Raw genomic sequence first — 26,843 nt, forward strand, 5'->3', positions numbered from 1 at the left:
CTTCACTCAGTCCCAGGATCTCAAGCTTCATGCGGCGTGCCTCATTGGCAAGTTGTGCCAATTTACCCTGCTGGGCTAGGGTTAAAACGTTCCATGTTCCTATTCGTGTCCGTTGTTTCGCGCTAAGAGTCGTCGCCGTAAAATCAGTCCGTATTCTTTCATTAAAAAGCTTCCAAGCCTTTTGTAAATAGCTTTCTGAGTCGTTTGAAAGAACCTTCCAAGCTTTTTGAAATAAGGCTTCCGACCCTCTTAAAAGGAGCCTTCCGAACCACTTGGAAGGAGTCTTCCAGGCCTCTTAAAACGAGGCTTCCGGGCTTCTTGAAAGCAGACTTCCGAGTGTTTCGAAATGAGGCTTCCGAAAACAGGCTTCCGGGCCACTTAAAAGGAGGCTTCCTTCGCATCTTGAAAGAACGCTCAGGCCTCTTGAAAATGCGCTACCAAGCCTCTTGAAAGTAGAATTCCGAGCATTTTGAAGGGAGGCTTCAAAACATGCTTTCGAGCTTTTTGGAAGGAACTTTTCGAGCCTCTTGAAAGGAAACTTCTCGGCCGCTTGAAAGGAGGCTTCCAGGCCTCTTGAAAGGAGGCTTCCAGGCCTCTTGAAAAGAGACTTCTAGGCCTCTCGAAAGGAGGCTTCCAGGCCTCTTGAAAGGAGGCTTCCAGGCCTCTTGAAAGGAGGCTTCCAGGCCTCTTGAAAGGAAACTTCCAGGCCTCTTGAAAGGAGGCTTCCAGGCCTCTTGAAAGGAGGCTTCCAGGCCTCTTGAAAGGAGGCTTCCAGGCCTCTTGAAAGGAGGCTTCCAGGCCTCTTGAAAGGAGGCTTCCAGGCCTCTTGAAAGGAGGCTTCCAGGCCTCTTGAAAGGAGGTTTCCAGGCCTCTTGAAAGGAGGCTTCCAGGCCTCTTGAAAGGAGGCTTCCAGGCCTCTTGAAAGGAGGCTTCCAGGCCTCTTGAAAGGAGGCTTCCAGGCCTCTTGAAAGGAGGCTTCCAGGCCTCTCGAAAGGAGGCTTCCAGGCCTCTTGAAAGGAGGCTTCCAGGCCTCTTGAAAGGAGGCTTCCAGGCCTCTTGAAAGGAGGCTTCCAGGCCTCTTGAAAGGAGGCTTCCAGGCCTCTTGAAAGGAGGCTTCCAGGCCTCTTGAAAGGAGGCTTCCAGGCCTCTTGAAAGGAGGCTTCCAGGCCTCTTGAAAGGAGGCTTCCAGGCCTCTTGAAAGGAGGCTTCCAGGCCTCTTGAAAGGAGGCTTCAAGGCCTCATGAAAGGAGGCTTCAAGGCCTCTTGTAAGGAGGTTTCCAGGCCTCTTGAAAGGAGGCTTCCAGGCTACTTGAAAGGAGGCTTCCAGGCCTCTTGAAAGGAGGCTTCCAGGCCTCTTGAAAGGAGGCTTCCAGGCCTCTTGAAAGGAGGCTTCCAGGCCTCTTGAAAGGAGGCTTCCAGGCCTCTTGAAAGGAGGCTTCCAGGCCTCTTGAAAGGAGGCTTCCAGGCCTCTTGAAAGGAGGCTTCCAGGCCTCTTGAAAGGAGGCTTCCAGGCCTCTTGAAAGGAGGCTTCCAGGCCTCTTGAAGTGGGGCTTCCAAGCTTCCGAACCTTTTGAAAAAAGGCTTCTGAACCTCTTAAAAGAAGTCCTTCGAAACTCTTGTAAGAAGGCCTTCGAGCAGCTTGGAAAAAGGCTGTGCTGGTTGTGGAGGGCAGAATTCTATTGGATTTATTAATCGTCATACATATTATGTCCAAAACAAAGTTTTGAAATAGAAAAATACACAATTATCAAAAATTTATCTATACATTTCGATTGGAATTGTAATTCGTCCGCCATTACTAATTTTTGTTCGAGGTACCCCCAGGGGTACATGTACCCCAGGTTGAGAACCGCTGCTCTACGATACCGAAACGACCCACCGCCACTGCATGTTGTTCGACACGTGTACTTCCATCCGAGAACGTTTTGCCATGCATCATACAGGCCAGGGTTTGCAGAAATCGCTCTCAATAGATAACGAACAACGATAAAAGAGAGGCAAAAACTGTTCCGAATCATAACAAGCCATGGTAACAAATTTATCAAACTTGTATACAAGTGCAAAAAAACAGAATCGGATAGGCAGCCCCCACAGAAAAATGGTGATTCTCGCTTTGTTTTCGCTCCTTTCGTGTTGGTTACTGCACAGCTGTGTAGTACAAGCTGAAATGCGTAATTGGAGCCAGTGCTCCCCGCATTTGGAGCTTTCTAAAAGAAATTTATCATGGGGTATAGTCTCCCGAATCAGTTCTCTATCATGACAACTTGCGAAAAAAAGTCTCTCGCGGGATGCTACATATCGTACATGTATACAGAGATGATAAGTGAGAGACTTGCTCATTCTCTTTAGAATTCAATCCCTGATACAGGCATTATTTTGTATGTGTAGGTCATCCGCTCTAACCGCAATCGGCGATGTATAGATTAGATACGTCCCAGATAGATACTATCTATTAGAGATAGTCAAAGCGTTATTCGTTAGCAGTGCACGGTTTGTTTCCTATAGAGTTGGTATAAATACCTATATACCGATTTAAAAAGCACTTGCACGATTCGGTGAAGAGTGCTCGATCGGAACAAAATAGGAAGAGAAAAGAGGCGGTAAAATAAATTTTCTGCACTCTCAAAGCGTTCCATGACGAAAGTCCGGCCTTGAATAAGCACCTCGGAGCACCTCGGATGGTATAATGGCCCATTTACAAATACAAATTTCCTATAGATTTTTTATTCGTGAAATCCGAAATATTTAGGATCTATTCGTTTACAAATTACATGGACAACTTAGGGGATAGAGGGGTATGACGAATGTCCATGATTAACACAAATTTATGAAAAATTGCATGAGCAGATGGAAGGAAGTACACTGACCCCACAATCATGGGTCACACACTAATATGGGTCATTTCCATTTGATCAACATGCAAAATAGAGTGACTTATAATTGTTACAAAGTGACCCATATATGTGGGGTCGGTGTACACATGTAAAACTGTTCGATATCTATCCACGTGGTAATGATAATAGCCCCTTCCGAAAGAATATTATTTATCAAAGGAATAAACTAAAAAGAATAAATAATAATTGAGAAACTTTTAGACTATAAACTTTATTGTACATTTATCTGATAAGACATGCTAATTACAAACGAGCATCTACTCATGGTTAAAATATTTTATTTTTCTAGTTAACATATACTACCCCTCATTTTACGAAATAACTCAAATTAAAATTAATAGTGACCGTTTCATTGAATAGATAAATAGATGTCTTATCTGGCATTTTAATATGACATAACTATTCTCATGATGGATTTTTTTTTTTACGCACTGTCACTTTTAAGTTTAGTTTGAGTTTATGCGTTTATATGCGTTTCTTTCGAAACATTTAACTTCAATCAAACGGTGCACAGGTTGAAGAATTGATCACGCGACGCCTCTGGAATTTCAAAAAAGTTTCTGAAGGTAGTAGAAGCATAAGTATTAGAAAGCTAATGACACTGTAACCATTAAAATTATTTAGCCAAAATATGCTGCAATAAGCTCAACTTTGCCGTTTATTGTACATCATGTTGTAGTCCACATTTGGTTTCATTGACAACATCGGTTTGACACTTATAGTATCGGTATTTTGGCTACTAGATTTAAGCAAACTAGATGTTGGTCACACGGGAGTTGGAACGGGAGTGACATTACCAATCTTTAGTGGTGTTTTCCTAACCTCAATCTACCTGTACACTGGCTTTAAATTTAAGGAATTGGTATGCGGAAATGCATAGATTTTGATGTTTAACTTACTTACTTACTTATGGATCCTGTACACCTCCGGTGGTGCAAAGGGCCGACTTGAAAGATCTTCATCCTGAGCGATGCCCGGCTATCGCTTTAACCTGTTGCCAGGTTAGATTTCGGTCGACTTCTTTTATTTCTTTATTGAGGCTTCGCCGCCATGAGCCTCTAGGTCTGCCTCTGCTGCGATGTCCCGCTGGGTTCCATTCTAATGCTTGCTTACAGATTTCGTTTCCGCCCCTACGTAGAGTGTGGCCGACCCAGCCCCACTTCCGATCCCGAATTTCTGTTGTTATCGGCCTCTGGTGACAACGACGATGGAGCTCGTTGTTTGAGATCCAGTTGTGAGGCCACCAGGCCCGAATTATATACCGCAGGCATCTGTTAATGAACACCTGCAGCCGTTGAGTGTTCTCCACTGATACACACCATGTTTCGCTAGCGTATAACAGCACAGATTTCACGTTAGAGTTGAAAATTCGTATTTTGGTGCGTTCACTTATCTGCCTGTTTTTCCAGATATTTCTTAAACTCGCAAAGGCAGCCCTTGCTTTCTTGATCCGTGCGCCTATGTCGATCTTGGTACCGCCGTCTGACGCCATTTGGCTACCAAGATATTGGAAGCTTTCAACATTCTCCACTGGTTGCCCGGCTACTGTGAAACTGGAAGGAGTCACCGTGTTTACATCCAACGATTTGGTTTTGTTGACGTTGATGACTAAACCTGCCGAGGTGGAGCGATCGGCAAGGTCGTTGAGCTTACTCTGCATATCAGAGCGCCGTTGCGCGAGTAGTGCAACGTCATCCGCCAATTCGAAGTCGTTTAGGTGCTCCATGGTTATAGGCTGCCATAACAGCCCGCGGTTTGGTTCACGGTCAATCGCATCTACCAGAATCTCATCGATTACGATGAGGAACAGTAACGGTGATAGAATACATCCTTGCCTCACACCAGCTACGACCCGGATAGGGTCGGACAGGACCCCATTGTGCAGCACTCTACACGAAAAGGCCTCGTACTGTGCTTCGATGAGGCCCTGCGTCTCAGGGCGCCCCACATATTCTCGTGATTGAGACGGTCGAAAGCTTTTTCGTAGTCAATGAATACCAAGTAAAGGGACTCTTGGAATTCGTTGACCTGCTCCAAAATGATGCGGAGCGTGACAATATGGTCCACACAGGATCTTCCGGCACGGAATCCGGCTTGCTGCCGCCGGAGAGTCGCATCGATCTTCTCCTGAATCCGGACTAGGATAATTTTGCACAGAACTTTGAGAACGGTACACAGCAACATAATGCCTCGCCAGTTATCGCATACAGTCAGGTCACCCTTTTGGGCACCTTCACTAAGATACCTTGCATCCAGTCGACCGGGAAAGTTGCGGTGTCCCAGATATTACGAAATAAACGATGCAGTAGTTGAGCGGATGTCATGGGGTCAGCTTTGAGCATCTCGGCTGATATGCGGTCGACCCCTGGGGCTTTATTCGATTTCATGCTTTGGATGGCTGTTTGAATCTCTAGCAGTGATGGAGCTTCGGTATTGACACGTGTTATACGTCGGATCCTAGGCAGATCATGCCGAGGTGGTGATGGCCTGGTTGGCACTTGAAAAAGTTGTTCGAAGTGCTCGAACCAGCGTTTCAGCTGGTCAGTTGGGTCGGTCAATAACTGATCATTCGCGTCTTTCACAGGCATCGTTGCATTCATCTTCGCCCCGCTTAAGCGTCGTGAGATATCGTAGAGGAGGCGAATGTCCCCGGTTGCGGCCAGAGAGTCTGCCCACGCTCGCTTGTCCCGTCGACATGAGCGTTTTACTTCCTTCTCAAGAGCCGTGTATCGTTGACGGGCTAAGACTTTGGCTCCTCTGGTTTTCGATCGCTCTATCGCGGCTTTGGCTTCTCTTCGCTCCTCTATCTTCCTCCAGGTCTCATCGGTGATCCATTGTTTTCTCTGGGTGCGTAGTTCGCCCAGATTGTTCTCGCTGGTGGCGATGAAGGCATTCTTGATGGCGGTCCATTGGTCTTCCACGCTGCCACCTTCCGGAATATCTGCAGCACGCGTCTCCAGTTCTTCAACGAAGGACCGTTTCACCGTGGCATCTTCCAGTCGGCGTGTGTTGAATCGTCGTCCAACTCTTTCCTCCTGCCGACGAATCCGCGCAATGCGCAGGCGTATTTCGCCGATGAGGAGGTGATGATCAGACGCGATATCGGCACTACGTTTATTCCGTACATCAAGAAGGCTCCGTTTCCATTTTCGGCTGATGCAGATGTGGTCGATTTGATTTTCTGTAAAGCCGTCACGGGAGACCCACGTGACCTTGTGAACCGATGTTTGTTTAAGCTCATGATAATTTTATTTTCCATTTAGGATGTCATTTAGGATGTAATTTTATGTATCAGTGCATAGGTAACAAGTTTTAAGCGACGCTATCGACTGTATTTCCGAAAAGAATTTCTGAATCAATTTTCTATAGAACTCCCGAGGGAGTTTCCAAGGGAATTCCTAAAACATTTTCGCGGATTTTTCTAAAGAAACTTGCGAAGGCATTTACAAAGGTAGTCCCAAATGATTTTTCTTAGGGACTTTCGTAAGAAGTACTGAAGAAACTTAAAAAAAAAATCCCAAACAAATTTCTGAAACAGTTCCTTAAGGAGTTTTCTAAATTTTCTCTTAAGAAACTACCGAATTAAAGTTCGAACGAATTCCCAAAGAAATTTCCGAACGATTTTTTTAAAAAATTTCCGAAGAAATTCCTAAAGGAGCTCTCGAAGAAACTTCGAAAAAATATCTGAAGAAATCTCCAAAATATTATTCGATGGTTATAACATTATCGGTGAAGTCTCTAATGAAATTTCTGAAATTTCCCTCTTTGAAGGAATTTATGATTACATTTCCTAAAGGAATCCCTGGAGGATTTTTCGAAAGTATTCCTGAAGTAATTTTCGATTTAATGACAATTTTTGGATAAACTTGCGAAGGAATTCCTGAAGGCATTTCCGAAAGATTTTCTTAAATAATTCATGAGAAAAAATGGCCACCGATAATTTCTTTTGGAATAATTGATCAGGTGTAAAAGGATTCAATACCAAATTTTCAAAACAACTTATCTACTATTGTAAACAAAGGGTCAAACGTGGATTTGACGAATCTAGTACCTAGGACTTCAACGCAAAGCAGATTCGTTAAATCAACGTTTGAATCTTTGTTTACAAAAGCAGATAAGGCGGTATTGGATTGTACACCAGGATTCGCATAAGCTTCTTTGCTTATGGAACCACCCCATCAATGTTTGGCCATTCATACAAGATTATGATGAAATACAAACAATAGGTAATATAACCAGGATCAAATCTTTTGTCAGATATGACCAGTACTATAGTCATCATTACTGCTGCCGAATATGTCACTAGATTTTTAAACAGTTATTAGTAATTGACTTTGCACAATCATGAATTCCGTATTTGCTTCAAAGAACCACCGTAAAATACCCAAACATATTGACTAATCAGTTGGTTCAAGCACCTAAGTGCCATTTGACTAATGGCCTTACCACAAATTGCATCGGCTTGTATCATTAATTCCTAATGATAAGCTTCCGAGAAACGAGAAACAGCCCATTGGCAAATCCTAGTCCTCTTATCGTATTTCACACCAAATATCGAAACTGCTACAGATGCTAATTGATTTTTCTGTCCGTCAAACAATATATACGGCATACTCTCAACATTTCTCACCTTAGTGACTTAGACTGCCGGCAAGTGGCGAGGAGGCTATCGTCAGGAGAAATGGAATGTTCCGAAACGTCAACAAATAGGCACCAGCAAAGCGAATTTTGTTTGAACTGAATCACCCGAAAAAAAAATGTTCCTACGGTTGTCCGATAACGAAAGCGCAAAAATTACTCCCGGTGCCGGTGATAATGACTCATGTAAACACGACAAGCCCCATCGATAGTCTGATAAAGAGCCGTCTAATTGCCTGTATGCGAAAGTTACAGTTTTGAGACATGCGATGAATCGAGAAATTAAACCGACAAGTTTCAGTGCTCAGTGTGCTCCATTAAAAATATGAAAAATAATTGTTTTTATCTCATCGATTTTCGAAAAATAAGAAAGTCAAGTGTTCTTCTATTATTGAGACTTATTTGTTAGATTTACCGGCAGAAGCCTACTAATGATCTTAATTGCAGATCGTCAAGGCTGCAGTGAAGATTAATTCGATCAAATTTAATATAATCATTATTATAAAATTGAATGAGATTAATTAGAATACCTTTCAAAAGAGGTTATCACGTGAAAAGCATCAGAAACTTGTTGCGCTGCTTTTTCCGGCATCGCACGCTGTACACGCTGTGCGCAGTTTATGAGAACCTGTCGGAGCACTCGTGATCATCTGGTTCACTGGCCACGCTAGCTGCTACGAGTTAATGTAGTGCGTAGTGCTGCAACGTTTCGACAAGTTGTTTGATTGCGCTCAAAAACGCTAATCGTTTGAATGTGACACACTTTTCCGCTGGATTTGAAGGAGGTGTGGATTGTTGGCTTCACTAAATGAGCACATACAACTCCGAATCGATCCGCAAACGTCTTCGGTGCACAACCTTCAAGCAGATTTACTTTATTTGCTATTCCGTTTCGAAAGGCCGTAATGTAGTTAATTATGATAAGGAAGGTCAACCGTAAACTCCCCAGCGTGCTTTTGGAACTGTACAAGTGGACACGAGTGGGGCGATAGAATTCCATACATAATCTACATCCGCTCGATGTCCCCATTTGTTATTTGGAGCGCATTACAGTTGAAGTACTTAGGGTATGTCGGAGCACGGTGAGTTGTTCGGAGGATATGAAAAATTATATTTTTGCCTTACACATTGAATTTACTATATAAAGGCTATACTGCCATTCTACACATGTCTGTCTCATTATTATTTATTTATTATTTACTCAGACTAAGGCCGAAGTGGCCTGTGCAGTACATAAAAGTCTTCTTCATTCAACTAAGTCCATGGCTGCACTTCACCAGCCACGCAGTCTGCGAAGGGTCCGCAAATCATCTTCCATCTGATCGATCCACCTTGCTCGCTGCGTTCTTTTGCCCGTCAGATCGCTATCAAGATCCATTTTCATCGGGTTGTTGCCCGACATTCTGGATATGTGCCCGGCCCACCGCAGTCTTCCGATTTTTGCGGTGATGGTTCTCCAAACAGCTGTTGCAACCCGTGATTCATTCGCCTCCTTCATGTACCGTCTTCTATCTGATCCCCTCTATTGATAGTACGCAACACTTTCCGCTTGAAAATTTCGTGTTGGTTCTCTACAAGCATTGTCCAGGCCTCGTATCGGTAAAGGATTACCGGTCTAATTAGTTTCCCTTTTCAGTCTGATCCTGATGTTAGGGTGATCGTCTTCTTCTTCTTTTTCTTCTTCTTCTATGGCTCTACATTCCAACTGGAACTTGGCCTGCTTTTCAACTTAGTATTCTATTAGCATTTCCTCAGTTATTAAATTGAAAGCTTTTCTATGCGGGTGACCGTATGGGATCCTAAAGGAGGACATGTCCTTATTTTCCAAAAAATAATTGTTTCTCCTCATTTTCCCCTCAAATGTCCTCCTTTTCGACATTTTTGAAACAGTTTGTGATCGAAAACACTACTTTGGATATTTTATCAATTTTCTTTCTTTTTTTAACTCCTATTACTCCTATTTCCATTTTACACTTCCATATCTAACAAGTGAAGCACTATCAAAATGAATTTTGTTGCTTGCAAAGATCAATTTTTATATAATCTTTACGAATGAATTATAATCTTAAAGTTTGGCATCTTTTATACTTGCGTATAGCTTTAAGCTTCCTGTCCTGTAAAAGATGAGTAAATTTTGAAATTTTATTTATAGATGGTAATGCGTATCCAAAAACTTTCGTTGAACGGCATAACTATTCGACATGTTTTTGCGAAGCTTGTATTGTGTAGACCCATATTCAAACTGGATAATTAGGTTTCCGTGGTTGAAAATTATTTATTTGATGAGTTAGTCCTAAAACATATCAAGTTTTTTGTCACGAACTACCAGCAATAATTTGTTTGAATTATTTGAATCATTTGGGTGAAAATTTTCAGAATAGTAGAAGAGAAAATCATGCTGCTCTAGATAAATCACTGCCTTTTTAATACCTTGAATATATACATTTTTCGCTCTTCTATGTAATGGTTATTTAGTATCTGTTATTTAGATCATACAATGTAAACTAAATTTCGTTGTAAAAATAGAAAAAAGACTCGAATTGAAAAATGTGTTTTTACATATTTGGAAAAGAAAATTTGTTCTGTATTTTATGATCTAAGTAATCGTATTTTTCTTAAATAATTTAAATTGTTCAAATAAGGTACCTATGTCAAACATTAGATATTTTGAAATTTGATTTTTAGTCCTCCTTTTCAACAAAATGTCCTCCTTTTTGTCAAGAATTTGTCAAGGATAGTATACTCTTGAATGATGCAAAGGCCTGACTTGACAGAGCTTCATCCTGAGCGATGTTCAGCTATCGCATTAACCTGTTGCCAAGTAAGATTTTGCGATTTTTTTTTTCATTTCGGGATGAGCGGGAGATCTGTATACGCCAAAATCGTTCCGAAAAAAAACCCTACTCTAATAAACACTGAAGAGGCTTCCGAAAAAAATCCTGGGGACATTTACGAAGGTATCCCTTACTTTGAACACTAATCCATACACTTTTCTTGGTAGTTAACTCGGGGATCATTGTAGAGTGAAACTCTCTCAAAAGATGAAAGTATTCCATTACTTTGAATAAATTTATCAAGAAAACCATACAATTGAAAATGTTTTGGCTGTTACAACAGTCACGGATTTCGCGATTTTCGCGTTTTTCGCGAAATTTACGGATTTGTCGCGGATTTATCCTTCCAGTCGCGAAAATCGCGGTTTCGTCAAACATTGTCGCGAAAATCGCGGATATATAATAACACCCGCGTAAATCGCGATTCCCTCAATTTAATTTTAGGATAAATTCAACATGTCAATTATTTGGACGTCTGCAAAATAAGCAATCCGTCAAAGATCCAAACACATGGTACCGTGCTGTGCCCTTATTCCGTTCACCTAAAACAATGAGCTATGTCTAAAAACTCTTAGCTTTCCCACTTTATCCTCAACGTAATTTTGACTAGAGCCTGGATACTAGGCATAAATCTTCCGAAATAATGTCTCTATTTGTTTGGAATTGTTCAAATTAAATATCTGTTCAGTATTCTCTAATACAACGGGAAACCCTACTTCTGCAAAGTATTCACGGATTTCGGTAAAGCATAATCTTATTTGTAACTCAGAGACGGCAGTATTTTCATAGTGGACTCGTAACTCGTCAATGATTATCCGGATAAAGCTTTAAGAACAAAAATGCCACAATTAAATGGGTTGTGTTGTTTGAAACTGTCCATGTTCTCAGGAAAACTTTTCCTAATATTGTCCAGCAATCACTTAACAATGCGTCATCATTCACCATCAACTGAAAAAAACTGCGTTTTCTCGGCATGAGTTGAAAAATGTTCCCATATCCATTTCGCATAGAGTTGTAAACGGAGTTTCTTTCGGTCTGACTGCTTGCAGGATAGATTTTCTAAAGTTCATCATTCATATGGCTTCATTCATATACGATGTACCTTTTCTTACTCATAGATTATATTCTCACGAATGGAATTTTCGGAATCCATCCTCCAAACCCATAGAACGGAAGAAGTTGGAACGAGTTGATTCAGATGTGCCCTTATTCCGGTCAAGATATTTTTTACTTTTCAGCATTTTATATCGGTAAAATACAGACAACGATTAGGTAATACATTATAATATTACCTCTTATATCTTGTTATGCTGCTTTGTTTCGAATTCAGGGCAAATTTTCGCCTAGAAATGCTTAAATATTATGACAGACGTTCTTAGCAAGTGGGTATATTAAAACAGTCAAAGTGGCGCCTGGCGCGTGAAAATGACACTGCTTTTCATTTCATTTCATGCAACCAAAGAAAAGTACAAAAATATGTTTCTGTTATTTTTATACAAAAATTCTTTATTATTTATTATATTGTCTTGCGTGAACGGAATTAGGCGCTGATTGGAATAATGGGGTCGTACACTAATTACGTAATCACTTATGTGGGAGGGGGGGTCTGTCCTTTTGTTACGTTCCATATAAATAAAAAAATATTTGTATGGGAAGAATCTTACATGGGGGGAGGGGGGTTGAAAAACCCAGAAAAAAATGATTACGTAATTAGTGTACGACCCAAAGGGCACAGCACGGTATTCGTATAACCTTTCAATTGTCTTAGGATGTTGGTTTGAGTGGCTGCATAGAAAGTCTGTCGAATTGTCAGATCGATCATATTGCATTTGAAGATACCCGCCCCAGTAAAATTTTAGTTTTATGCCGGTTTTATAGAAGTCATGAAGAGCAAATTATGGTTTTCATGGCCATTATAAAACTAAAAATGTTACTTGGGCGAAATGCCGAGAACTATTTATTTTATTGCTTAGAACTTTTGTGCCTTCCGGAATTACAATTATAATTACTTGCGCTCGACGATAACGATAACGTCGGATCAAACAGAATCAGAAGGATTCATTTCGCAACCCAACCTTGGGTCCCGCCAATAGCAAGGTACATATAGCAATTTAAATTAAGAGGAAGGCCGGATCAGAAGGGCCGCCTTGTGAGCCAACCAAGGGCTTCGCCAGTTATTTTAAATTAAAATTGCCACATTGAAATTATTGTAAGGATAAAATTGCTTCTCCGTGGGGACTGGGATCCTGGGGTTCCTGCCGCTTTGTATGACTCCTTATCCTAGGGTGGTGGGAATCTGGTTCTGGTTCTCGAGTGTCTCGCAGTAATCTTTTCTTTGTGCACTGTTCTCCGGTGGTGTGTTAACTTGCTGCTGAAGGATTGAGGTCTAGGTTGGGATGGTTGGGGCGATATTCAGAAATCCGAATATCGTCGGTTGCATGATAGATAGCTTTTTTTCTTTGCTCGACCATCAGTTGCGTCCAGTTTTGTACCGTGGTAAATGACTCCCACTATAACAGGTATCAAATTCAAACCATTCAGTATTCGTCCTTTGTTTTAATGTGTATTCCAATAACTTTTTGGTAGGCTATTTTTTTTCTCAGTTCCATGCGTTTTTGTTCCATTACCTGTGCTTCAAAATTTTAATCAGATTTGTCAAGGTTTGTTCGGGTCTCTGCAGAGCTCCGTCGCTTGCTTTTGAAGAAATAGGTCTTATTATTTCCTAACTGGTGGATTGATGGAAGTACACAATGCATCGACTGATCAATAAATAGCCTACGTCCATGCCCTTGTAAAACGATGGTAGATATTAGAAGAAAACTATATAGCGTACTAAAAAGTATAATTCAAATATAGCCCTTGATCTAACTGGTATTTACCTATGACAACAGACTCCTATCTGCCCAACCAACTTATAACGAAATGCATCAATACAACATCGAGCATGAAGGTTTTCCGCAAACATTAAAAATTGAATTTCTTTCGGGCATAGTTCAACGATGCACATATATTTTCTGTGGCTCGTGATATGGTTGAAGCGTTAACTATGCAGTTTTGGGTATTACATAAATTACCAAATGTTCTTTTATTTTCTTTTCTATCGACGAATATGCCAATAGATTAGAAGCAAAAATATAGAAATTTTGCATTTATAAAACGTGTTTTGAAGTAAGAAACCATATTTTTGTTTGTCGCGGTTTTGTTTTCGATTTCGCGGATTGGAATTCGACTAGTTTGTAACAGCCCTGCATTTATGGATCGTTGCTCCAATCTATGGGCAATACAAACGTATTGCAATCTTCAAAGGAATTTCGGGAACAATTCCCGAAGCAATTCCTGGATTTTTTTTCTGGAAATCTTCTAGGGATTTTAAATTCTTTTTAGAATTCTTTCTGAAATGCAACAAGAATGTATCAGAAAATACAAATAACGAAGAATTGTTTAAAGAATTTCCTGGAGGAACATTCGAATGAATTTCTAGATAAATTTTTCATTGGATTTATTAGCATAATTTTCTAAATTATTCCTGGAGGAATTTTCAGGATCAGCCCCGAAAGAACTCTTGGAGGAATTGAAAAAAGAATTTCAGGAGAATTTTTCTAGAAAAAATCTAGAGGAATTTGTAAGGAATTGTTGCTGAAGGAATTTTCAAAAAAAAAAATCCCGAAGGAGTTCTTAACGGATTTGGATGCTTCAATAAGCTTAACTTGGCCGTTTGTGTCATGTTATAGCGCATAAATGGTTTCATCACTAACATTGGTTTGGCACTTATACTGCCCAGAATCGCATATATTTTTTCCATATGGTCATGCGAACAGAAGTGACATTAGCAATTTAATACTTTTGCATCAACTGTGAAGGTATTTTCAAAGAAACTCCTGAAGGAGTTCCCAAAGGAATTTTTGAAGAAACTGCTGAAGAAATTTCTAAAGGAATTGACAATAGAATTCCCAAATGATTGTCTAAAGGTATTTTCGTAAGAAAAGGATTTCTGAAGGAATTGTTGGAGAAATTCTCAAACATATTTTCTAAGTAATTCCTTAAGAAGTTTTCCAAAGTTTCTCTGAAGTAAATTACTTTACTTTCCAAAAGAATTCCTAAAGAAAATCCGAAATATTTCTGAAATACATTTCCACAATACAGAAATTTCTAAGTAATTCTCGCAGAAATTTCAAAAGAATTCCTGAAAAATTCTCCAAAATATATTACGATGGTATTTCCTAGGGATTTGCTCAAGAGGGAGGAATTATCTCTAACGGAATTGTTGAAGCAATTTCCGGAAAAATCCTTTAAGGTATTTTATAAAGTTTTTGAAGAGGAATTTCCGAATGGAATTCTGGAGGAAGTCCTGAAGGAATTCCTGGGGGAAATTCCGAAGCAAATCAACGATTACACCAAGAACCCTGTCGACCTCTGTTGACAACGACGATAAAACTCGTTGTTTGAAATCTAGCTGTGAGGCTACCAAAAATTTCTTTTAATAAACGATTTTCGCAATACTTAGGGGAGGATGTTCCCAAACCGTATATTGAGAAATTGAACGATAAGTTATCCTTATTGCTTATGGTCTTAGCTATGTTGCACGTACTTAAGTTAGGTCGCATGAGGTTGATGAACGGCGTGTCTATTTGCGAAAAAAAAGTCGGGGTGGTCCGAAACCGACCCCCCATTTTATTGCTCTCTACTTTTTTACTGTATGATTTGAAAGGGGAAAAGAGAGTGGACGAATTTCTGATAGATCAGGGAGCACCCACAAATTACGTAACGTTTAGAGGGGGAGGGGGTTCCCTGATGTGTGACATCCCATACAACATTTTTAGATGTTTCATACAAAAAGTGTGACATAGAGGGGATGGGGGTTGAAAATGACCGATTTTTTGCGTTACGTCATTTATGGATCTTCCCTTATTTGCTGAGATGGGACAAGAAAGAGAATTTTTATCTAGCTAAGGTAAGACGATACGATATGATTCCCACCCCGCCAACCCTTAAGGCAACGACTTATTACTTTTCAGCACAGTTTCATATTGTGTTTATTTCATATATATATCATATTAAGGTACAGTGGGGCAAGTGGGTAAAGAAAATCGTATAGTTCATGTTCATCAAGTCATAAAAACTGATCATACTATTGAAATTGATCATATTTATGACATAACGAATCATCTTCTTCTTATTATTATTGGCATCACATCCCACACTGGGACAGAGCCGCCTCGCAGCTTAGTGTTCATTAAGCACTTCCACAGTTATTAACTGCGAGGTTTCTAAGCCAACTTACCTTTTTTGCATTCGTATATCATGAGGCTAGCACGATGGATACTTTTATGCCCAGGAATGTCGAGACAATTTCCAATTCGAAAATTGCCTAGATCGGCACTGGGAATCGAACCCAGCCACCATCAGCATGGTCTTGCTTTGTAGCCGCGCGTCTTACCGCACGGCTAAGGAGGGCCCCAACGAATCATCTATCCAATCTTTATATGCCTGCAAACTAGATGTTTGAAAAATACTTCTAGGATACAAAATATTTGGAAAACCAAAAAAAATCGATTGAATTTCTGTTTGCCCCACTTGTGGGGTAAGTGAAAAAATCATTTGAAAATATGAGTTTTCAATATAAAAACCCATTTTCTATTCATATTTTTCATACAAACGATAATTATACTGAATAGAGTATAACTGTGATCTGTTGTGATGCTTTTTGATACTTCATGAAAGTCACTGGAGTGCACTGCAGTGCCTCCATTAAATGATTTTTTTTGTTTTCTTTACTTGAACTTTTTGAAATCTAACATTTCATCTCCATTTGTGTCTAACATTACTTTCTATTTCAGGTTTATAGTAAGATAATGAACCTTCGCGATAGTTTTTTTGTGTATACAGAAACATTATCTTTGAAATATTCATCAAACCAGAAATCATCAGTGTTGTGATTCATTGACAATCCACTTAGGATTTCAGTAAAAGAGTTCATATTAACAAATGGCTAAATCTTCTAAATTTCGACTAAATAACTCATAGCTGTTGATATATTTGAAATTGTATTGATTCTTGTATTCAAGCTCTATAAATACCATTTTTTACGAATTATTTATCAAACATGGATTATTTAATACACTGACACGCTTTGCACTTTCGGTTCCTGATTTAGTATTAGCACGTATCACTGTAATAACCAAAAGCCTTTGAATGAGTTTGAATTGGTATTATTTGTTCATATACGCTTAATAGAAATTATTTTTGTTTAAAAAAATAGAGAAATGCATTCAGTATCGGGAAATTTTCACTTGCCCCACCCGTGGTAAAAAACAGGCAAAGCAAAAAATATTTTTCAAAATTCTTAGTGTTCATATCCTAATTTTTGTGGCTGGAATTCAAAACTTCAGAGAAAATCAGCTTATCAAGGCACTAATTGAATGTGCTATGGAAACTAACATAAAAAAATATTTGTATTTATTGACACGTAAAACAATTTGTGCAAAAGATCACTTTGGTAGGTTAATAAACTTTTACTCTCGGATGTTGAAATTATTAATTATTTCATGTTTCACTTATTCAACGAATTGATTTGAATGGCCTTGAATGAATGTGAAGTGAAATTGAAGAATTCTGTGCTTCATTAGTGAAATACTTGCGTTTTTTTCACTTGCCCCATTTACCCGCTTACCCCACTGAGGAAAATTATTTTGTTACCCAACTGTGTGCTTCAGTGTAATTTTGCAGACAGTAGCATTGCTCCATTATATTGAGCAAACAAACATTGAAATTTACATCAAATCTGTTACTTTTTTAATTTTAAAATTATTTTCATTATGTAACACAAAAATACCACAATCCACATTCACGTAGTATGGCGGTCTTACAAATATTTAAAGGTACCAACTGATTATAGACCTTAGTAAGTTATAGTTTTCTAGAAATCTCACAGGGGCGTAATGGCCAGGAGGCACCGTCAATTATACCGTCTTACCCTACATCAACTCCGCGAAGTAGGGGATAATAATGGTCCAATACACTACCCCCACAGTTATGGAACGCTCAATGACTTTCTCAACATTCAATTACTACTAACACGCCACAAAATCAACCAATTGTAGATATTAATACATGAAAACCAACGTTAGGATCTAAGCTTTCAGTCCGCTATGTGATATCCAATCGAAAATAGGTTTGATTAGAACAAAATTACTGAACTTCCAATCGATTGCAAATAACCATATTATGGAACAATTCGTGTCTATAAGATTGCGGCGAATGTAAACAATGTCGTTTTAATGCAAATATTAGCCACAAATTCGTTCATACCGCCAATGTGATTGCTACAATATAACACTAACCTACAATTATTGCTTTTGAGCGTGGATGTCGAGACAAAAAAAATGATTATGAAGCGATTTTTACAGGAAATAATAAACGATTAGAAAATTTCGTCAATTAAATTTTCTCGAATTAATCAAATTTAAAGCCTTTTAAGCATTTGAAGAAATCAATAATAGTGCTGATAGAAATTCATTTTCCATTGAAAATATTAAATTTGATTGTGAAATTATTACAAAAGTGTTCTATAATTGTGGGAGGAGTGTACCGATTCTCCGGTGTTTCTCGTAGATAGTGCTGTCGGCTAATCTATCTGCTCTCTCGTTTGTCGTTACTCTAACTATTTGTGTACGAAATATAGGTTAGTTTTGGACAACAGGGAGGGGGGTCGGTTTCAGACCACCATTTTTGAGAATGCCGAAAACGTATACTTTCACTTCACCCTCTGTATCTCCTAACTTTCTACAGCTGCACCCACAATGAAGCCTCAGAAATATAGAATAATGTCGCTACAGTATGGACTACGAAACTTGGCCAAAACAATCATTTTTCGCAATTTCTTGGCCTCTGCCATTTAAGGTTTGTGTTACATTTTGTTTTGGGTTTGGGAACATTCTCCCCTACTTGTTCAAATTGATTTTTGCTTACCTAATTGTTACTATATTCTTAATACTTCACTATCAATTGATTACTCAACTGCGTACATCTATATTTGACACATTTGTTTTCACCTGGAAATTAATGAAAAGCACCTGGAGAAATCAAGACCATAGCTGGTCTTGTTCGATTGTATCATATGCGGCTATAAAGACAATAAATAGATGCTGTGAGCACGTTGCATTCGCTGCATTTCTGCAATATCTGGTGTACACCTTGTCCGTGGTAGAGCGTTCGTCAATGATTTCCGCCTTGTACTGCCCCACGAACTCTTGGTGCAATTGGTGCTAGTTAACGGCATAACATTTAGAAAAGTACGTTGTAGGTGGCGTTCAGCAATGTGATTTCGCGGTAGTTGCTACAATCCAGATTAGCACCCTTTTTGTAGTCGTGAAGTAGGAGAAAAATTTACCGTCAATTAGAACGTGGTCGATTTGGTTTTTCGTTTTCTGATTTAGGTGATCTCTATGTGACCTCCCTTCCTACCTGAGCTGTCATGTCACCGATAACGATTTTGACTTCCCGCAGTGGGCAATGGGCATCCATCATATGTTGCTCCAGCTGTGCATGGAACGCTTCTTCCTCGTTGTCGGGTCGCCTTCCATGTGAGCGATGTACGTTGATGATGCTATAGTTGAAGAAACGGTCTTTGATCATCTGCTGGCACATTCCTGCTATAATTGACTGCCACCTGATCACGCGTTGGCGCATCGTGCCCAGCACTATGAAGCCGGTTTGCAGCTCATTGTTGGTGCCACAGCTTTGGTAGAATTGGTCCATGCCCGCAATACGGGATGTAATTCATCGTAGGTCTTCGACGACTATATCCAGTCGTATGTTGTTCGTTATTATTAGTTTTGCAGGCGAGTTATTGGAACTGCGCAAACCTCCTGTCTCGCTGGTGGGCTGTCGTGTCAGGCCTGTTTAGTGACCCACCAAACACCAGGACTTGGGCTAGTGCGTTTTGAGCGGCACACGGTCGCTTAGGTGAAGCCTGTTTACATGCAGTTTTTTATAGAAGTTTGACAGAGCCCACTATCAAACCACAGCACATCCTAGGCAAACCTCACAGCAAGGCAGTGGTCTGGAGAGGGATCGTTAAGTCTTAAACTTGCACGGGGATCATGAAATCATAAACTTTGTACTCATATCGGGGAACAGATTTTTCTCCCATGTAGGGGCTGTGCACTGTCAGATACGGCGACAGTCGCGTCGCGTGTGTTTGGGGAAGCCTGTAATGTTTTTTTTTTCACTATGGCCTTATTCACCACAGTTGTAACATACTAGTGAATATATATAAATATGAATTCTGCAAGAATTGCGAATTTCAGGATACTAGTAGTGGAGTATTCCGAAGAATAACTTGACTCCTTGGTATTTGCAGAGTTCCAAGATGTCATCCTCACTGTGTAGACATAATCTAGCTCATAAACCACCCCTTGCATTTAATTAGGAGCTGAGTGAATGGCGACAATGGTATGTACATACAAACTTATAATTTTTATAAAACTATGTAAGATGAGTAGCATTAAAGTTAATTGCCTCTATTCCGGGTATAAGCCACCCGCAGTGGTAATTACAGTACCCGCTGAGCTGCGGATGACGACGGAGGTCCTTTGTAGCTTAGTAGGAAAATCACCTGTCTAGCGTACTGGCATCGTGGGATCGAACCCCACCAAAATAGTGGTTATGCTTCAATACATTTTTCGAACTAAATCTTTCACATGTTGTGCAATTGTACAAATCGATTTTCAGACATAGTACTTAAGAATATGTTGCCCCATTCCTCTCTACATTGTGTGAACATATAACCAACTCACAGTACATAATTTTTGAATTGTCTATCTTTCTGTTTGTGCATGTCGCATATCAGTGAACAGGTGCTCCAGTTTTTGTTCAGCTACTAAAAGTGGATGCCTAGATTCGCGATAAATGGAACCAGCCCCTCCATACATGTTCGGTTGAATGACTAGACGACAACCGCACCCTACACTCCAGCCCCATTCCGTGATGATGAAAACAAGCCGACCGAAATCAATTTTGTCTCATGCATATCCCTCTTTTTGTTTTTTTTTTCTCTCCCTCACAGATTCACACTGCTGTTCTCCCACGGCAACGCAGTGGATTTGGGTCAGATGACGAGCTTCTTCATCGGACTAGGCCAGCGGATAAATTGCAATATCTTTAGCTACGACTACTCGGGATACGGTATGAGTACGGGCAAACCCACGGAGAAGAATCTATACGCCGACATCGATGCGGCGTGGCATGCACTGCGGACACGCTACGGCATCAGCCCGGAGAACATCATCCTGTACGGGCAGAGTATAGGGACGGTGCCGACGGTGGATCTCGCCAGCCGATACGAGGTCGGCGCTGTCATTCTGCACTCCCCCCTGATGTCCGGCATGCGGGTGGCGTTCCCGGCGACAAAGCGGACGTGGTTCTTTGATGCTTTCCCCAGGTGAGTGGACGCGGAGGCGAAACGTTTGCGGGAAGGTTGTTATGATTTAGGTTTATCTCAAAATCTGTAATTATTATGTACACGTAAAAAAATAACCTTATATGTTATGGCAAAAAACCATTCGAAAATACTTATACTCTTCATTATGCCACCTAATGAATGATCCCATATCAAAAAGCTAATAACATTCATAAGTTAATGAAAAGTATAAGTTTCGGAATGTATGTGACTAATGCGATGTATAAGTTTTTTCTTATACATGTCATTAAGCGCCTGCTTTGGCAAAAAGGTATTAGAAATCTTAATAATAAATAACATTAAATTTTTTTACGTGTAGGGTAGATAGAAAAATAATAAGTCCTCAGGTGTACACGACTGCTGTGGTTATTGATGTGCAGAAAATCGATTTTTGTGTTTTTTCTTCAATTGAATTTCAAATATTTTATGAACGTATTGTATTATAAAAGGAACTTAACAGTTAGGATAACAAACAGTTTAAAAAAAATCAATTAGAATTAATACACCAACAACACACTACTCAACATTTCCAAATAATGATTGGTGGGGTTAAGTTCTCATCTGGGGATCTGCAATGGAAATCCGTTGTACTACTCTCCAGCGGTCGATGAAAATCTGCAACAATCCTGCGTGTGCTGTTCTCCGGTGGGGCCTCTTGTTACTTCTGGAGGACGATGGTCTAAGTTCTAGTTAAACATAAAGTTCCACGGTTTTCATTAGTCTGCTATATTCATTTCATTTATTTAGTTAACATATAAACAGATAACACTGAATCAACAATTTGACGCCACAATGCACGGTTCGAGGCCGCATCTCTCCATCCTCGGGCTCGGATACGCCTCACGCTCGCCAAGTCGTTTTGCACCTGGTCTGCCCATCTCGCTCGCTGCGCTCCACGCCGTCTCGTACCTGCCGGATCGGAAGCGAACACCATCTTTGCAGTGTTGCTGTCCGGTATTCTTGCAACATGTCCTGCCCATCGTACCCTTCCTGCTTTAGCTACCTTCTGGATACTGGGTTCGCCGTAGAGTTGGGCGAGCTCATGGTTCATTCTGTCTGCTATATAGAGGATCCTTATGGATTATTGTGTTCCTCTATTTAAAAGGATCGGAAAATCAATTTGTTAATATGGCAAATTTCCAAATTCGTTTTATCGGAAAGAACCTGCTGTTGCCCAAAAGAAACCTTGGAGAAAGGAAACAGAATACTTCGATAACATAGCAAAATGCCGTGTTATATAAAAAAGATGCTGGAAACGATGAAACTTTTGCTGGTCTCTTTTCCGGCATGAATGAATCGGCACGCATGAATCACGTGTTGTACCAATGATGTCTATGTCATCCGCATACCAAGGAACATATAAGACTTCCGGTCCTTTGCACACCAGATCGTCGGATTGGCCATCTAACGTTACGAACGAATCGGATGTCCCACCAAATATTCTGACGCTAGATTTGGACCCTCACAGCGTCGCACGAATTAGCCTAATTAACTTTGCCGGAAAGCCATGTTCTCTATGCGATAGATCGTTCCGTTCACTGAGTCGTACGCTGCCTTAAAGTCCACAAACATATGATAAGTCAACAGCGTTATCAAGGATTTGTCGCAGAGTAAACATATGGTCCGTGGTTGATCATCCTTCTCGAAAACCGCTTTGATATTCGCCGACAAAGGTCTCCACAAACGGGGACACTCTGCAAAACAGAATTCGGGAGATTACCTTGTAGGCGGTATTTAGAGGTGTTGTAAATCGATAGTTAGCACAATCGAGTATGTGCTCGATAGGACAGGATTTTTGCGTTCATCTGGTCACTCCCAATTTTTAGAACCTCGGCCGGGATTCCGTCCTTCCCAGCGGCCTTACCGGTCTTTAGCTCACGAAGAGTTTTTCTCACTTCGTCTAGCGTTGGTGTCTCCACTGCTTGTCCATCATCCTCACTCCTTATTCTCTGTGTGCGCTCTCTGTCCGAGTGTCCATTCAACAATAACTCGAAGTGCCCCTTCCACCTTACAGCCACCCATGCTCAGTCGGTCAACAAATTTCTGGAGCTTTCTTTGATCATGATAGGCGCTGGTGCGTTTTTCTTGCGCATGTTTTTGATCGTTTTGTAGAACTTCTGTGCATCGATTCTTCATCAAGTTTCCCTCTGTCTCCGAGGCTACTTTTTCGTGGTACCACCGTTTCTTACGCCCGTGGAATTTTTTTCTCAGCTGCCTTTAGTTCTTCAAACCGTTTCCTATTTTGGCTTGTATAAGCTACGAGCATGCGGCTCCTGCCTTGGTATTTGTTATGTGTCGCTCTTTGGCACTCCACATCAAACTAATCATTCCGTTGATTTCCTTTTGTGATACCAAATACCTTTGTGGCTGTTGTATTGACCGTCTCGTGGACTTGTTACTAGAATGCGGCTAAATCTTCCCCAGTTGATTGACCTTCGATTAGTTCATCGAGCTTATGGGCGAATTGCTCCGTACTGCCCTCACCCGACAGTCGCTGTATGTTTAGTCGCATGATTTCCTCACGCCTAGAACCAGTGATACTGTACAGCCTCGCGCGAATCTTACATACCACCAGATAGTGGTCAGAGTCCATATTTGGACCTCGGAAATGTCGACCCTCCACCAAAACATGGTCGATTTGTGAACACGTATCGCCATTTTCGTGTTTCCAGGCGTGCTTTCAAATATTTTTGCGTGCAAAATAGGTGCTACAGATACCCATTCTTCTGACTGCGACAAAATTAAATAGTCTCAGACCGTTGTCATTATTAGTTGCGTGGAGGCTCTCCTTTCCAATGACTGGGCGAAAGAACAGTTCACTTCCGACCAGTGCATTTGCAGAATTTCATGTTTTGGGCATTCTCATACGAAAGGCTGAATCACTGGCTGAATGGCTGAATGCTGGCTGAATGGCTGAAAGGCTGAATGCTCATAAGGCTGAATTCAAAAGGCTGAAATCCTGAAAGGCTGAAAGTCTCAAAAGGCTGAAAGTATCAGAAGGCTGAAAAGTATCGAAAGGCTGAAATTGATGGGATGAAATGAATCCCAACCATACGATATGTTGTATAACTATGTTGAGTAGTTGGATAAAGGGTTGGATATTAATTGAAGAATAAAGAATGATGAATAAAGAATAAAAAATAAAGACTAAAGAATAAAGATTAAAAAAATAAGGAATAAGGAATAAAAAAATGAATAATAAAGAATAAAGAATAAAAAATAAAGAATAAAGAATAAAAAATAAAGAATAAAGAATAAAAAAGAAAGAATAGAGAATAAAGAATAAAAATTGCACAGAGATAAAAATTGCATAGGAAAAAAGATGAAAGATTGAAGAAAGAACATAGAAGAAGGAAGAAGGAAAAAGTAAGCTAAAGATGGAAGAAGGAATAATGATGAAACTAGAAGTAACAAGGAGGAAGGAAAACAGAAGAAGGAAGGATAAAATGGAAGAATGAAGAAGGAAGAAAGAAGAAGGGACAAGAATGAAGAAAAAAAGAAAAGGAAGAAGGTAAAAGAAAAAAGAAGGAAGAAGGAAAAAAGAAAGAAAATGAAGGAAGAAGAAAACAAGACGAAAGAAGAAAGAATATGAAGAAACAAGGGACGAGGAAGAAAAGAAAGAAGAAGAAAGGATGAATTTAGGAACATGAAAAAAGTTTGAAAGAGGGAGAAAGAAGAAGGTAGAATGAAGACAGTATAGAGAAAAAGGAATAAGGAAAAGGAAAGAAGAAACTAGAAAAAGGAAGAAGGTAGAAGAAAGAAGACAGAAAGGAAGAAAAAACAAGGAAATGAAAGAAGGAAGAAAGAAGAAGAAAAAAAAAACAAGGAAAAGAAAGAAGAAAGAAATAAAAAAGCAAAAGGAAAGAATGGAGAAGGAAGAAGAACAAAGAAAAATGAAGGAAGAAGAAACCAGAAAAAAGCAGTATGAAGAAGAAAGAAAGAACAAGGAAGGCAGAAGATGGAAGAAGGGAATAGGAACAAGGAAGGAGGATTTAAGAAGTAAGAACTATGGAGGAAGAACTAAGAAGAAAGAAGGTAGAACGAAGAAGGAAGAAAGAAACAGGAAGAAAAGGAAGGACAGGAAAAAGGAAGAAAAAATGGAATAAAAAGGAAGGAAGAATAAAAAAGGGAGAAGGAAACAGGAAAAAAGAAGCAAAAAGAAGGAAGAAGAGAGAAGAATAAAGAATAAAAAATAATAAAGAATAAAAAAAACAGTAATTTTGGCAAGAATCAAAAACCAAATACAAGAACCAAGAACAATAAAGTCTTGTTCCTTTTTATGTTACTTCAAAAAAATTTGAGCTGTAAAGGCTTAAAAATAAGAATTCCGTATAAAAAATGAAAGACAGCAAAAAGTCGCAAGAAGGTTGCGGATCATTTTAGTTTGTGCCCCTAATAACGACAAATGTGAATTCATCCACTAAAATTGATTCTCGCGATTTTTCAGCCTTTCGAGTTTCAGCCTTTTGTTATTTCAGCCTTATGTGAGATTTTTACTTCTCAGCCTTTCGTGTTCAGCGTTATGAGTTTTCAGCCTTTCGTGGAAAACCCTCTCCGGGTAGGTCTTGTCTAGACGCTCATAGAACTGGCCCTCCACATCATCGGATTTGTCGTTGGTTGATGCAGTTGCTTTGATCAATTGGATGCGTTCACTTGCCGGCCTCCATCTACACGTAAAAAAATAACCTTATATGTTATGGCAAAAAAAACATTCGAAAATACTTATACTCTTCATTATGCCACCTAATGAATGATCCCATATCAAAAAGCTAATAACATTCATAAGTTAATGAAAAATATAAGTTTCGGAATGTATGTGACTAATGCGATGTATAAGTTTTTTTTTATACATATCATTAAGCGCCTGCTTCGGCAAAAAAGTATTAGAAATCTTAATAATATATAACATTTAATTTTTTACGTGTAATAATTCGATGCTGCAGCTTATCAAACACTTAGACACCAACCCCATACTCCGCCTTCTCGCCACCACTGACAGTACTGCCCATGATCGCATATTTGTAACACTCGCATTTTTGTTCATTTTGTAAAAAGTCTGTGGATCGTTCAGAAAGCTCAATTTACTGCATCTAATCCCACAACAGTAAAATAGGCTTTACTATATGGCTTATCTGTGGTAAGCTGGAAATGATTGAGTTTGTGGGGATGATTGACAAACGAATTACAAAATCAACAAAAATGCAAATGTTACAAATAAGCGATCATGGGCAGTGTAGTAGATGTGATAACTTGAATGAGGTACCCGTAATTTGGTCGACAGCGCGGAATTCCCGTTCTCCTGTTCCTCCCCAACGTACCTCCAGAAGCGCTGGCGCTGCAATCTCCACTCCAGGACAAGGCTAGTGCGCTTTGAGCGGCACACTGTCGCTTAGGTGAGGCTTTCTTTCGCAGACCCCCCACTCCAGGACTAGGCTAGTGCGCTTTGAGCGGCACACTGTCGCTTTGGAGGGTTTTCTTGCGAATACATGTAGTTTTTTATAGAGCCCACTGTCAAACCTCACCACACCCTAGACAGGCCCCTCAGAATGCACCCCCTCACTCTAGCTGTTGTTAAAAAATAACAGTACCCAGGCTATATAAGTTCGCAACCCTTAAATGGCGGTCTGTTGTCATCGGCAGACCCGTGGAAGCGTAAGAATTGGAACTTGTGAGGACAAGAGCTATGTTTGACGCCCCTTCCTAGATGTCAACTCACCATTTTGTAACCCGTCCTTCAGGAAGCTAAATAATGCTGCCTCGCTTCATCGTCCATCCCATTGACCTGGGATGATCGTACTTGGGGCAGCGAAAGATAAAGTATTTGACTGTTCTCGATCTCACAAAGATCGCCTCGCCGATTGTAGGAAACCCTTGAGTGACCAGTCCGGAAAAAGATATTTTAGTTACTAGATAAAGATTGTCGCTTCGGTTCCCTTTGTTCTGCTGTCCGGAACATGTTGGGTACCAAGCTGTCAAATCGTATGGCTTTTCCTTCTTTGACATTTAGCTCCCCTATTC

General features: G+C 40.1%; 1 protein-coding gene across 1 annotated transcript in view; it reads left to right on the forward strand.

Moving 5' to 3' along the window:
- The window catches only part of LOC134226623 (alpha/beta hydrolase domain-containing protein 17B-like), a 51,388-nt gene that overhangs the window by 14,871 nt on the left and 9,674 nt on the right, over positions 1-26,843 (forward strand). Inside the window, exon 2 of the mRNA XM_062707510.1 lies at positions 20,433-20,807. Within this exon, the coding sequence (XP_062563494.1) occupies positions 20,433-20,807 (375 nt within the window). The remainder of the gene's footprint in view (positions 1-20,432; positions 20,808-26,843) is intronic.

Source organism: Armigeres subalbatus, chromosome 3, assembly GCF_024139115.2.
Source record: "Armigeres subalbatus isolate Guangzhou_Male chromosome 3, GZ_Asu_2, whole genome shotgun sequence".
NCBI classification, from domain to species: domain Eukaryota; kingdom Metazoa; phylum Arthropoda; class Insecta; order Diptera; family Culicidae; genus Armigeres; species Armigeres subalbatus.